General features: G+C 32.6%; 2 protein-coding genes across 2 annotated transcripts; one reads left to right on the top strand and one right to left on the bottom strand.

Moving 5' to 3' along the window:
• The first annotated feature begins 2,705 nt into the window (after positions 1–2,705).
• Positions 2,706–6,696, top strand: LOC139844031 (uncharacterized). The gene is made up of 4 exons (XM_071834271.1): positions 2,706–3,329; positions 4,163–4,334; positions 6,219–6,352; positions 6,391–6,696. The coding sequence occupies exons 1-4, from the start codon at positions 2,706–2,708 to the stop codon at positions 6,694–6,696; spliced, it is 1,236 nt and encodes a 411-aa protein (XP_071690372.1).
• Positions 6,697–8,311: 1,615 nt separating this feature from the next.
• LOC139857199 (fructose-bisphosphate aldolase 6, cytosolic-like) lies at positions 8,312–10,952 on the bottom strand. Its single transcript, XM_071845941.1, has 3 exons — positions 10,840–10,952; positions 9,851–10,078; positions 8,312–9,403 (listed from the first exon to the last, which is right to left on the bottom strand). Exons 1-3 carry the CDS (start codon positions 10,865–10,867, stop codon positions 8,586–8,588), a joined length of 1,074 nt encoding a protein of 357 aa, XP_071702042.1. The 5' UTR covers positions 10,868–10,952; the 3' UTR covers positions 8,312–8,585.
• Between the last annotated feature and the right edge of the window lie 422 nt (positions 10,953–11,374).

Genomic DNA, 11,374 nt, shown 5'->3' with positions numbered 1-11,374 from the left:
AAATTCCATATCTATGTATAATCATAATATTACTAATACTGATATTAATGCTTATTTTGATGGAAGTAGTAAAAATATTAATCTATTAACTATATTTTAACTTGTAATTACATATATTAATATTTCAATTTATTAATTATGTATTACTATGTATTATATAATAATGTACATTTAATATTCAATATTCTCTATATGTTTAAAGTAACAACGTTTTAGTTGTTTTAAGTTATCTTCAATCACAAATTAGTTCATTGATATATCTAATTTATTATATATTGTTATTTACATATATGATCATTTATATATATATATATATATATATATATATATATATATATATATATATATATATATACATACATAACAACATATTTTGAGCATTTAATTTATCTTACAACAATATAATAATAATTAACCATAGAATTTATATTTGATTTGTCAATATTTATATATTTTATATTTATTACTATATACATACAATGTCAGCTATATATAAAAAAAATCCTATATACATATATAGAATCAGTTTAATTTTTTATATATCTTATTTTAGATATTTAACTTTAATGTTTATATTATATTTTATTCTTTCCAATTATTATTATATATATACTTACATTTATATTTACATATTTATTTACACACAAATGTTTGTGAATCGTCGGGAATCGTCAAAGGTTTAAATTATTACATGAACAAAGTTCAAAAGTTTTTGAGACTCAACATTACCGACTTTGCTTATCATATCGATAACAAATAAGATTCAGGTTTAAATTTGATCGGAAATTCCCGGGTCATCACACCAATTTTATATTATTACACGATCGGGTACACTGCCCGTTAGTGTGTAGTAATCTTTTAACCGACATTTTCCATTATAAATTATAGACACGATTTTACACATCAAATCCCAAATTTCTAGATTAACTATATTTATTTATTTTGGTCTTTATGGTATAAAATTCGATCATTAATTTATTAAATAAAAATTACATCAACTGTCCCTCTCAATTCTGGGTAAAATATAAAAAGTGTTAAAATTAAATAACTAGCTCCTAAATACATTTTTAGTAAGCCTAAAATTTATAGAACTCATTTTCGGATCACCATTTATTTTAAAATAATATAAGTTCGAATTAAACTTCTCTAAATAATAATCGAAACGTCCAACGAGTATTACAATCATTAAATATTTATTTTTAATATACTTTTATTTATATATATAGATATGTTTTAAATAATAATAATTATAATATCCTATTTTTATTTTATAAATTTTTAATAACAACAAGATATAATACTTCAAATTATATTTTGAATTATTATTTAATATACATACACACATATCTATTTACAATTAATTATTCGTGAATCGTCGAGAGTAGTCGAATGTCAATTGAATATATGAAACATTTCAAACTTTTTGAGACTCAACCTTACAGACTTTACTTATCGTGTCGAAATCATATAAAGATTAAGTTTAAATTTGGTCGGAAATTTCCGGGTCGTCACAGTGGGCTCAATCACTTGTTGCCGTTACTCTTCAGTTTTCTATTGAGGTCTATCCTGTAGAGGTACTCAAATTGGATCAGTGATTGATTTCTAGGTTTCGTCGTAAACCTAATTGGTTACTTCCAATTACGTAAATCAATAGTTCAAACCGCACTCAAAGGTAGGACATTTCACATTTTTATAGGAACTTAGTCATTTTGGCTTTGGTATGCCAGTTTTGACTCCGGTGCGCAGTAATCTTGGTTATTTATGGGGTCGTAACTTGATTCTCATAGTTTTCTCTCTAATCCGTTTCCTTCGATTCTTTTTGTACAACCTCCGTAATCTTATAATCTACAATATAAATCAGTTAAATGCTTAATTGAATGATAAAGTAAATTATTTTGGTCATAAATTAGGTCGTCTATATGATTCCGTATTAGAATTTTCACTTTTTTACATGAATAATGAGATAGTCATGTGATTTCACTCAAATTGTTGAAATAATCCTTAGGATTTGATTTATCGAGATAGTCTTCTTGGTTTTCAAAATGTTGTCGAGATAGTCTATTCAAAAATGCCACACGCCCGTTATGATTATGAAATTTGATTCTACTGATTTGATTATCTTCGTCCCTTCCTTATAGTAGGAATTTATCTCTCGTTACTGAGATGCTTTTTTGTTGCTGAGATAGTCTTTGTGGTTTTAGCAATTTGTTGAAACTACGTGAACTCTGTCAGTAACAAAATTACTATCTGAGTAACACTTTTAAAACTATGAGAACTATCTCGATAAAATAAAATAAAATTTTAGTGACTATTTTAGCAATTAGAGTGAAACTAGATGAACTACCTCTCTAATTATATTATATCTTTTTTTTTTTTTATTGTAAACTATAAAGGGAATGTATCTTAAGAAGAAAAACAAATTCTTTTAAAGACAAACCACTTTTTTGTTTTGAGTTAAAGGAACAATTTTAATTTTATGATTTACACTATTTATTTATGGGTTTATTTATTATTTACATTGCCACTCTCATGACCTTGATATCGCAAACACAAGATTTGAATCATATAAAAACCTCTTTCTTAATCTCCACACCAATACACTCATCTTTCCCATTTCCCAATCCTTGTGTAAATTCACATTTTCTCAACCCCATTTCAAACTTCTCATTTTCTAAACAATAATCTCTTCATAATTATCGTTAATTATGACTAACAATCATAAACACTATTTACACGAACTCTTAAAACAAGATCAAGAACCATTCCACCTCCATAATTACATCGCCAACCACCAATCTTTACTCAAAACAACCACCACCACAATTAAACCAATCAAACGAAAACACATTAAAAAGTCTACATTTTGTTTGTTTTCTTTTCATGATTCACCGGACGTTCATAAATCGCCGTTAAAATCGCCAGTTATCAAAAGCCCATTTCATATTCCATCAAAAACAGCTTCTATGTTACTTGATGCAGCCATGAGGATCCAAAAACATAAGAAACCAAAACCCAAACCCGATTCATTCAAAAATGCCGGGTTCGGGTTATTTGGATCTTTCTTCAAGCGGTTGAAAGATCGAAGAACCCGAATAAAACGAAGAGAAATTAGTTTACATTTAAACAAAGAAAAAGATGTTGCTGAAACTTGTTGTTTGTATGAAAATAAAGATATTAGGGTTACTAATGTAGATTTCGAGACTTCATGTAGCTCATCTTCAACTCCTTCAAGTCCTTTCCGTTTTTCTCTTGAAAAAAGCCCTTCCTCCGGCCACCGGACGCCTGAATTCTTATCTCCGGTGACATCTCCGGTTCGCCAACTACAACAGGTTTTTGTATCCATACCATTTCAATGTGTGTGTGTACTTGTTTTAGTGGAATATAAGCTAAAAATGGCTTATACTTTTATATGATATGACATAATAATCATTTTTAAACTTTAAACACCACTAAAATGGATGCATTAATTTTATAAAGGTGTTGCATCAAAGTGATAAAAATAAACTTGTGCAAATAATAACATTACTCCTTTCATCTAAAAGATGTCACTATCTATTCATATATTTGACAAATGTCACTATGAAAAGTATATTTGATTTGTTAAATGTCAAGTAATTAAGAATAAAAATTTTTTTGCAAGTAAACAATTATTCTGATAACCTGAGACATAAATAAATCAAACACTAATGACAGTAAAATGATTGAGAAAGGCTTAATAGCTGCGAGTCAACTCGCTAACTAAATGAACTCAGTCGACGATCTTAGTTGTCAAACATAGGATCTTGTTTGGGTTTTCTGATTTCTATGGCAGTAGAGTCCAGAAGACAGAAAACACCCATGACTGGTAGGGGACCAGGAATCCAATGGGGGGTATTTATGTCATTTACTGTTTATAAACTGCTTACAAAATCTTCACTTGAAACAAATCTTGTCTAAAGATTAGTGAAATTCCCAAAAAGGACAAACCGAAATTTGGCTTTACATTCAAGCCCATCCATATTGATAAATCCAAATATCATTTTAATCACGTGTACATGAAAAGTCAATAGTAAACTTTTCAGGTTTCACCTAGCATTGTCTAATAATGAGGACAATAAGTTCAAGAAGTTCCAAATTATGCCCTTTAAATATGTAAAGTGTAACAATTTTGGTTATTTTTTAGGATAAGAATGATTATGAGACCGAAAAATCTCAAGAAGTTCGACTAGAAGAGGAGGATAAGGAACAATGCAGTCCGGTGTCAGTGTTGGATCCCATGTTAGAGGACGACGAAGAGGAACACGACATTGGCATCACTGGTTATGATCTTGAATGCAGCTACGCCAATGTACAAAGTACGTGAAAACTTATGAATTGATGCACTTATTTATTGGGTCGTTTTATCTAATACTCAGGTGCTGTTTGTTTTTTAATATGTTTTTGTATGAAGATCTGCGGATCATGTCTGTAAAGAAGATGTGGTCTGAAGGTCTGTATGCTGAATAGTTATGACCGTTTGTTTTTATGTCTGCAAAATAACTTAATTCTGTCTGCAACACTTAGAAGCAAATTTCTAACTCTCCGATGCTGCAGACATAATAAGATATTATTTTATCTTATGTCTTTAGAAAAACAAACTGTCTGCAATAAAAACATCTGCACGCTCGTAGACATAAGACAAAATAAGATCCGCAGACAGAAAAACAAACAACATCTAAGTATCTTTGCATGCAAAATAATGTTAGTCATGGGAAACTTCCTAAACTATCTCATAGGGGTAAAATGGTCAAAATTTGAAACAGTAAATCTCATAGGTAAACATGTGAGCTGTGATTGTTTGGTACATATATATATAGTCGGAACATAATTATAAGGCCTCAAAAGATAACATCTACTCATAGTAAGGACAGTATAAATTTCTTTCCTAGGATGCCAAGTTCCAATATCTTTGATTTAGTATATTATGTTATTATTCAAGTAATCATATTAAATATCTGTTATGGATCTTATATACTCATTGATTTGTATCCAACTTAAGTTCAGAGTAAGTATAACATTATATCAGTTCTATTAATTACTATTAATAATTAATAATTAATAATTAATAATGTCAAATTCAAATGATGACCATAAATACAAAATTATTTGTGGGATCCATGCATTGATCATGATACATACTGCCCTTTATGATTGTACATCTTGCCTCTTTGATGCTATAACAACTTACCCATTATGTTCATATCATTGTGTCAAAGCATGCTAATTTGGTCTTCAAGTGTACCTGCAGAATATATTATTTTACCAGACATAGGATAGCTTAATCCTGAGAAAGTAATTATAGTGACTTGTACACTGTTCTTTTTAAGTTGTACATTACTCTGTATCTAGTCATCCATACTTGGTATTTAGTCATTCATCTCTAGATGAGTCCTTTTTTATATGAATACAGTTGAGCCCATTAAAATTAAATTATGAATACCCAGATCTGACCATATTTTAAATTTGAATTCAACATGTAAACTTTCTAAATTTGGAATTTTAAACATGTTTGATACTTCCTTGGTACCAAAATAAATTTATTTAATCTAAAAAAAAATTCAAAATACATAATGCCTGTTTGAAAGTAAATTAAAAAATAAAAAGAAAGAAATGTGTATAATGGACACTTATAATGTGACAGATAGAGTTATACCTGGTAAACAGGTCAGGTTGGGTCGGTTTGGGTAATGAGTCATAATGGTTTTTGGTTGATATGGGTCATGGGTCAAACGGGTAAAAATTTTGAACTTGTCCAAATGGGTTAGGTTGAGTCAGTTTAGGTAACATGTCGAAACGAGTAATGGGTCAAGTGGGTCAAATAGGTCCAGAAGGGGTCATATACTTTTACATTTATTATATTATTTTATTTATTGTATATATAAGAAAATATTATTAATTTACATAATAATTGATATGTAACCATTAATGCTTTCATAAATGATTGACGGATGAAACTTGACATTTTTTAGGATTTGATATCCATTTGACTAGATTTTTTATATTATGTATAAGACCCAATAGGTTGGAGAAAAACTCATTTGACATTTTTTTTCGAGTTTTGGTTTACATTGTCATGCCTAATTTTTTTAAAGTCCAATTGACCCGAAAGCTGGACCCATTTAACCCAAATTTAAGAGTATGAGTTTCAATTGCCAGGATAGAATGTAGTAAAAAGTTGAATTGATTTTCTCAATTTACAGGAACAAAGGATAAGCTTTTACGAAAACTTCATAGATTCGAGAAGCTAGCGAAGTTGGATCCAGTTGAACTAGAAAAACACATATCAGAACAAGAACAAGAACAAGAACAATCTGATGATTGCATAGAAGATGATGTGACTGACATCGTTTTATTTTAGGTGAAATATTCAAGGCCTTAAATGTTGGGAACGTGCCCCCAACATACGTGAAAAGGCTCGTGTTGGACCTTATTGCAGAAGAAATGAATAACAGAATGGAGCACGATGTGATCGTTAGAAGGGTAATTAGAAGGCTGGAATTATGGGAAATGGTTGAGTCAAACACGATCGATATGATGGTAGAATTCGATTTTAATAAAGAGAAGAATGAAGGGTGGAGGAGGTATAATGAAGAGAAGATAAGAGAGACTGGAATGGATATAGAAGTCTCCATTTTTGGGGTGTTAACTGAAGAATTAGCACAAGAACTTTGTGTTTAATTAGCTGACTAATTACTCTTTAGTCAAAGTCAAAATAACATATTCTGCCAGAGAATAGATTTCTAATCATTTTTGTTAGATCATTGCAAAACAACCATTGTTATGAAAATACAGCAAAGGCCCAAAGTATGCAGTTTCAAGCGGTTTTGGGACAAAAAGTTAGACAAGTGGATTTAGTGATCAAAAACGCAAAAATTGAAAATTTTGGTCCTTGGTTGTATTTTCATGAATACAATAGTTGTCTTGCAAGGAAGATTAGAAAGATATGACTAAGAAATTCAGAATGTAGTACATGCGTGTTGAATATGAGATTCATGGTGGGGTGTATGTAGAAGGGGTATATGTATTAATGTATTATGAATTTGTTTGCTAAACAATCAAAGACAATGAACAAAGTAAAACCATTTTTATATTATGTGGAATATCTTCCATTATTATGTTAAATAAGCTAGAGTTTCAACTACTTTCTATTGATATTGTAATGATGTATTCCAGTTGCACCTCTACAAAAATAATAACTAATTCCAAGTATGTAGTGGGGAGATGAGATGTAAATAATCGCTCATTGACTTTCGGAAAAAAAGTCATACTATGCAAAGGTGCAGAGAATGCTTAGAGGATATCCGGCCATCATATATCACATATATATTACTGTTGTGAACCAGATCGTTACTAACATAAGGAAAAGTTCCATGGCGAGCCTGTAACTCTTTCCTGCCTATGGCGTTACAGTCATGCCAAAAGAAGATGAGGATTTATAGCTACCATAGGGCCTGCTCTAAAGAACCCATATATTCAAGATTATTATACCACAAATAATATTTAAAAAGGTAAACAATGGTTTTTTAATTTCTACCGACAAGAACCTTGTTATCTTCAACACGCCACTAAACAAACTAGTTGGGCTTTGAGCCCTTTGTATGTGGTCTTGAGCTTTCTAGTACCTCAAAAATGAGTGAAAAGATTGGGCTTTCAAGTCTTTCTTGGTGGTCGAAAACAAAGTATAAAAAACAAAAAGGCAGCAATATGAAGTACACGCTCTTATGAAAAAGGGAACATGAGAAAACATCTAAACAAGAAACAGCTATTGGCCAAGTTTGAAGCATCACCAATGTTTGAAATCACAAATTGCCAATCAGAGATGACAAATAGAAACAAAAAAACGTATATGACGGATGATTCAACTAGAGACATGTATGCGGTCCCACTTACCACGTATGTGTTGGCATCGACTTGCTTCGACAAATTAAGCTACTATATATAATCCATAACACACTTCCTCAAAGATGTCTGCCACATCAACACTTTTTCTTCAAGAATCTAACTCGTAACACCCATATTCCCATAATACATTACCTCAAAAAACCTAGATGCATATTATTTAATTTAATTGTTTAATACAATCAAAGAACAAATAATAATGTTATATGTAAAACAAATAAGAGCAAACAAATTGAGTAAAATATTGAAGGTTCCCGGAACGGGGAGCGTGGAGTGGTCTTAGCATACACTTTTCTGGGTGGCAAAATGAGTGGGTCGGTTGGCAGGTCATAAAGTTCAAATTGGTCATGAACATTTTACCTTCAAACTACCACAGAGAAGTATCAAAATGATATAGAACATAAAATAAAATATATTTCATTTAAAAGAGCGGTTCAAATACATCATCAACCTGAACCAATGCTCGAAGTTTCTCGAGCTTATTTACTACCATCTAGACAAAGATTAGAAAATACCTATCAAATATGCCCGAGGTCCGCAAAAACCTCTATTTCAGAATAAAAAATAAAACGAGAAACAAAGAAAAAAAAGTCATATCCCCCTTCACAAAACAATAAAACCATTACCCATGAGGAATCAGTAACAGTTTTTTATACTCATGAGAAAAATTAGTACTTGTAGTCCTTAACATGGAGACTCTCAGTAGCCCCCTCACCAGCAGCACCACCCTGATATTTTCCAAGTGTTGCATCAGAGTTTGCCTTGCAACGAATAAGAAACGCATCTTGAGCCGCCTTCACGTTTTCTTCCTTTCCAGCCCATGCCTTGAGGGTACTCTGTTGCAAAGCCCGCCCAAACGAAAAAGTCAAACTCCACGGCTTCTTACCTTTCAACTGATTCATCGCGTTCAGGTTGACTGTAGCCTCTTCCTCACTTTGACCACCAGATAAAAACACTACAGCTGGGACCGCAGCAGGCATGGTTCGTTGAAGTGCACGAACTGTGTACTCAGCCACGACTTCAGGTGCAACCTTTTTCGAGTCAGAACCTGGAGTAACCATGTTGGGTTTCAAAAGTGTACCCTCGAGAAGCACGTGATGGTCATTAAGAGCCTTGTAGCAAGCGGCGAGCACACGTTCTGTTACATCAGCACACTTGTTGATGTCATGAGGTCCATCAACGAGGATTTCAGGCTCAACAATTGGGACTAGCCCATTCTCTTGGCAGATGATGGCATAACGGGCTAATCCGTTAGCATTTTCATTAATGGCTAGCTGTGATGGTTCGTTGGGGCCGATCTTGAGGACTGCACGCCACTTGGCGAACCTAGCACCGGCTGAGTAGTATTGGGCACATCGCTGGCCTAGACCGTCTAGACCCTGGGTGGTGGTCTCACCATTGGTTCCCGCTAGCTCGACGGTACCCTTGTCAACCTTGATTCCGGGTAGAACATTCGCCTCCTTCATGACATCAACAAAAGGCTTACCTGCAATAATATAATAATTTATATATAAAAAGGATAATCAAATAAATTCACCGGGCCTAATACAACCAGATTTAGGTGCTTGTTTTTTAAGATGTTTTTATGTGATACCTGATGGACATGTAAAGAAAATGTGGCCGGAGGGTCTATATATTCAATAGTATATGCAATAATAATTTATATATAAAAAGGATTATCAAATAAATTCACTGGGCCCAATACAACCAGATTTAGGTGCTTATTGTTTTTTAAGATGTTTTTATCTGATCCTATGTACGTAAAGAAAATGTGGCCTAAAGGTCTCTGTACTCAATAGTATACTAAATAGTTAAGACTGTTTGTTTATATCTTCAGAAAAACAAATAGTCTGCAATAAAAACGTGTGCGAGACATAAAATGAGATAAGATAATATTCAACTTGGCTGAACACAACTTATGTTAAATTGTTACCTGCAGCAGTTTTTTGGTATAGAGTTTCTTCGAAAAGAATGATTCCGCTAAGGCAATCCATGGCACCAGGAGTGCAGAAAAGAAGCTCACGAAGGGCTCTTCGGTTAGACTCAACGTTTTCGACATTGATGCTAGCAAGACGCTTTCCGATTGTGCCAGTTGATTCATCAGCAGCTAGAATACCTTTTCCGGGTGTACCAATATATGTAGCATTGGCAATAAGTTCATCTGATACAAAACAACATTCAATGTAAATAATTCATACATAAATAACTCATGAAAATCAACGACAATTATTTAATGCAAACTATTCATAAACAGGATCAACATCAACATCAAACGTTAAATCAAAATCATTAGGAAAAAAAAAAAAAAAGATTTCGAGGCTTCTGAATTTAACGGTGTATCTAGGTATCCAAATTTCACCTCTAAACACTAATTTCCATAAAGTTGTTTATGATGATGCATAATCATGATCATGATCATGATATAATATTGTACACAGATTTAAATCGAATTATGAAATTGATAACCGGAGAATAAAATGAATTGTATAAAAAGTTATTAGCAAAACTTTATAAAACTTTATAATCTCACAAATAACAAAACAAAATCAAAATTCTAACATAACAAAATCAGTTTCTATCCCGCAGCTTTGGCTCAGTGGACATGTGGTGGTGCTTAGCACCCCCGCTGGGCTAGAGGTCTCAGGTTCGAGCCTCGTCACCTACAAAGGATATTATTTGAAAGAAATTCCTTGAGGGTGGCCCAAAAGGGAAGGTTTTACTGACCCGCTCCGGGACTAAGATCCGGCCCGCCTGCCCCGTATGGGATGGTTTAAGGGTCGGATCCCTGAGTGTGGTTCGGGTTTCCTGCCCGAACGCGTGTGTGTGCAAATGATGACTAGGCTTCGGTACGGACTGATGCAAGCTTGCCGTTCAAAAAAAAAATATATTTACATAAAACTGACGATGAATAAGAAATCATACCAGCATACTTTCCCTTGTAGCAAGACATGATTATGAGATTTGATTGAAAATAATAAATAATAATTTTATAGAAAAGGTTGAGAGGAAGGAAATGATACGAATAAAACAAGTAGTTTGAGGGTTTATATTTAAAGAGAAGAAGGTGGGAGGATCGGATTTCTCGCTGTTTTATTTTTATTTTTTATCTTTTTCTTTTTCGACAAGTTGTTTTATTAAACCGTTTTTGATGCCGGTTTTTACTCATTGGCTATTCTATTAACTAGTGGAGGAGCTCTCGCTCCGCGTCGGGACTCCGTTTCGGATATAGTTTGTTGTATTTGGTTCGTAAAATTATTTCGTGTTTAATGGTTATGTCGGTTAAACCTATCCCAAGTCGTACGAAAATTTAAAGGCGGTTAAAAATTTAGGTGGATTTATTGGGGAGTTTTATGGAAAATAAAGAAGTTACGATTTGGCCCTTGAACTTTAACGTTAGACCCCTATGGAGTTTACATTTTTTACCCTAGAAATTTACATTTGGCGCCCTAAAGTTTAT

This window comes from Rutidosis leptorrhynchoides, chromosome 1 (assembly GCF_046630445.1).
Source record: "Rutidosis leptorrhynchoides isolate AG116_Rl617_1_P2 chromosome 1, CSIRO_AGI_Rlap_v1, whole genome shotgun sequence".
Lineage (NCBI taxonomy): Eukaryota > Viridiplantae > Streptophyta > Magnoliopsida > Asterales > Asteraceae > Rutidosis > Rutidosis leptorrhynchoides.
This window is presented reverse-complemented; position numbering and strand designations above follow the sequence as displayed.

Coding starts and splice junctions, on each gene's coding strand:
- LOC139844031 (XM_071834271.1), top strand. CDS start 2,706: ATGACTAACAATCATAAACACTATTTACACGAACTCTTAAAACAAGAT. Junction 4,335..6,218: donor CAGCTACGCCAATGTACAAA/GTACGTGAAAAC, acceptor CTCAATTTACAG/GAACAAAGGATAAGCTTTTA. Junction 6,353..6,390: donor ATGATTGCATAGAAGATGAT/GTGACTGACATC, acceptor GAAATATTCAAG/GCCTTAAATGTTGGGAACGT.
- LOC139857199 (XM_071845941.1), bottom strand. CDS start 10,867: ATGTCTTGCTACAAGGGAAAGTATGCTG. Junction 10,079..10,839: donor CTACAAGGGAAAGTATGCTG/GTATGATTTCTT, acceptor GTTTTGTATCAG/ATGAACTTATTGCCAATGCT. Junction 9,404..9,850: donor ATACCAAAAAACTGCTGCAG/GTAACAATTTAA, acceptor ATATTATTGCAG/GTAAGCCTTTTGTTGATGTC.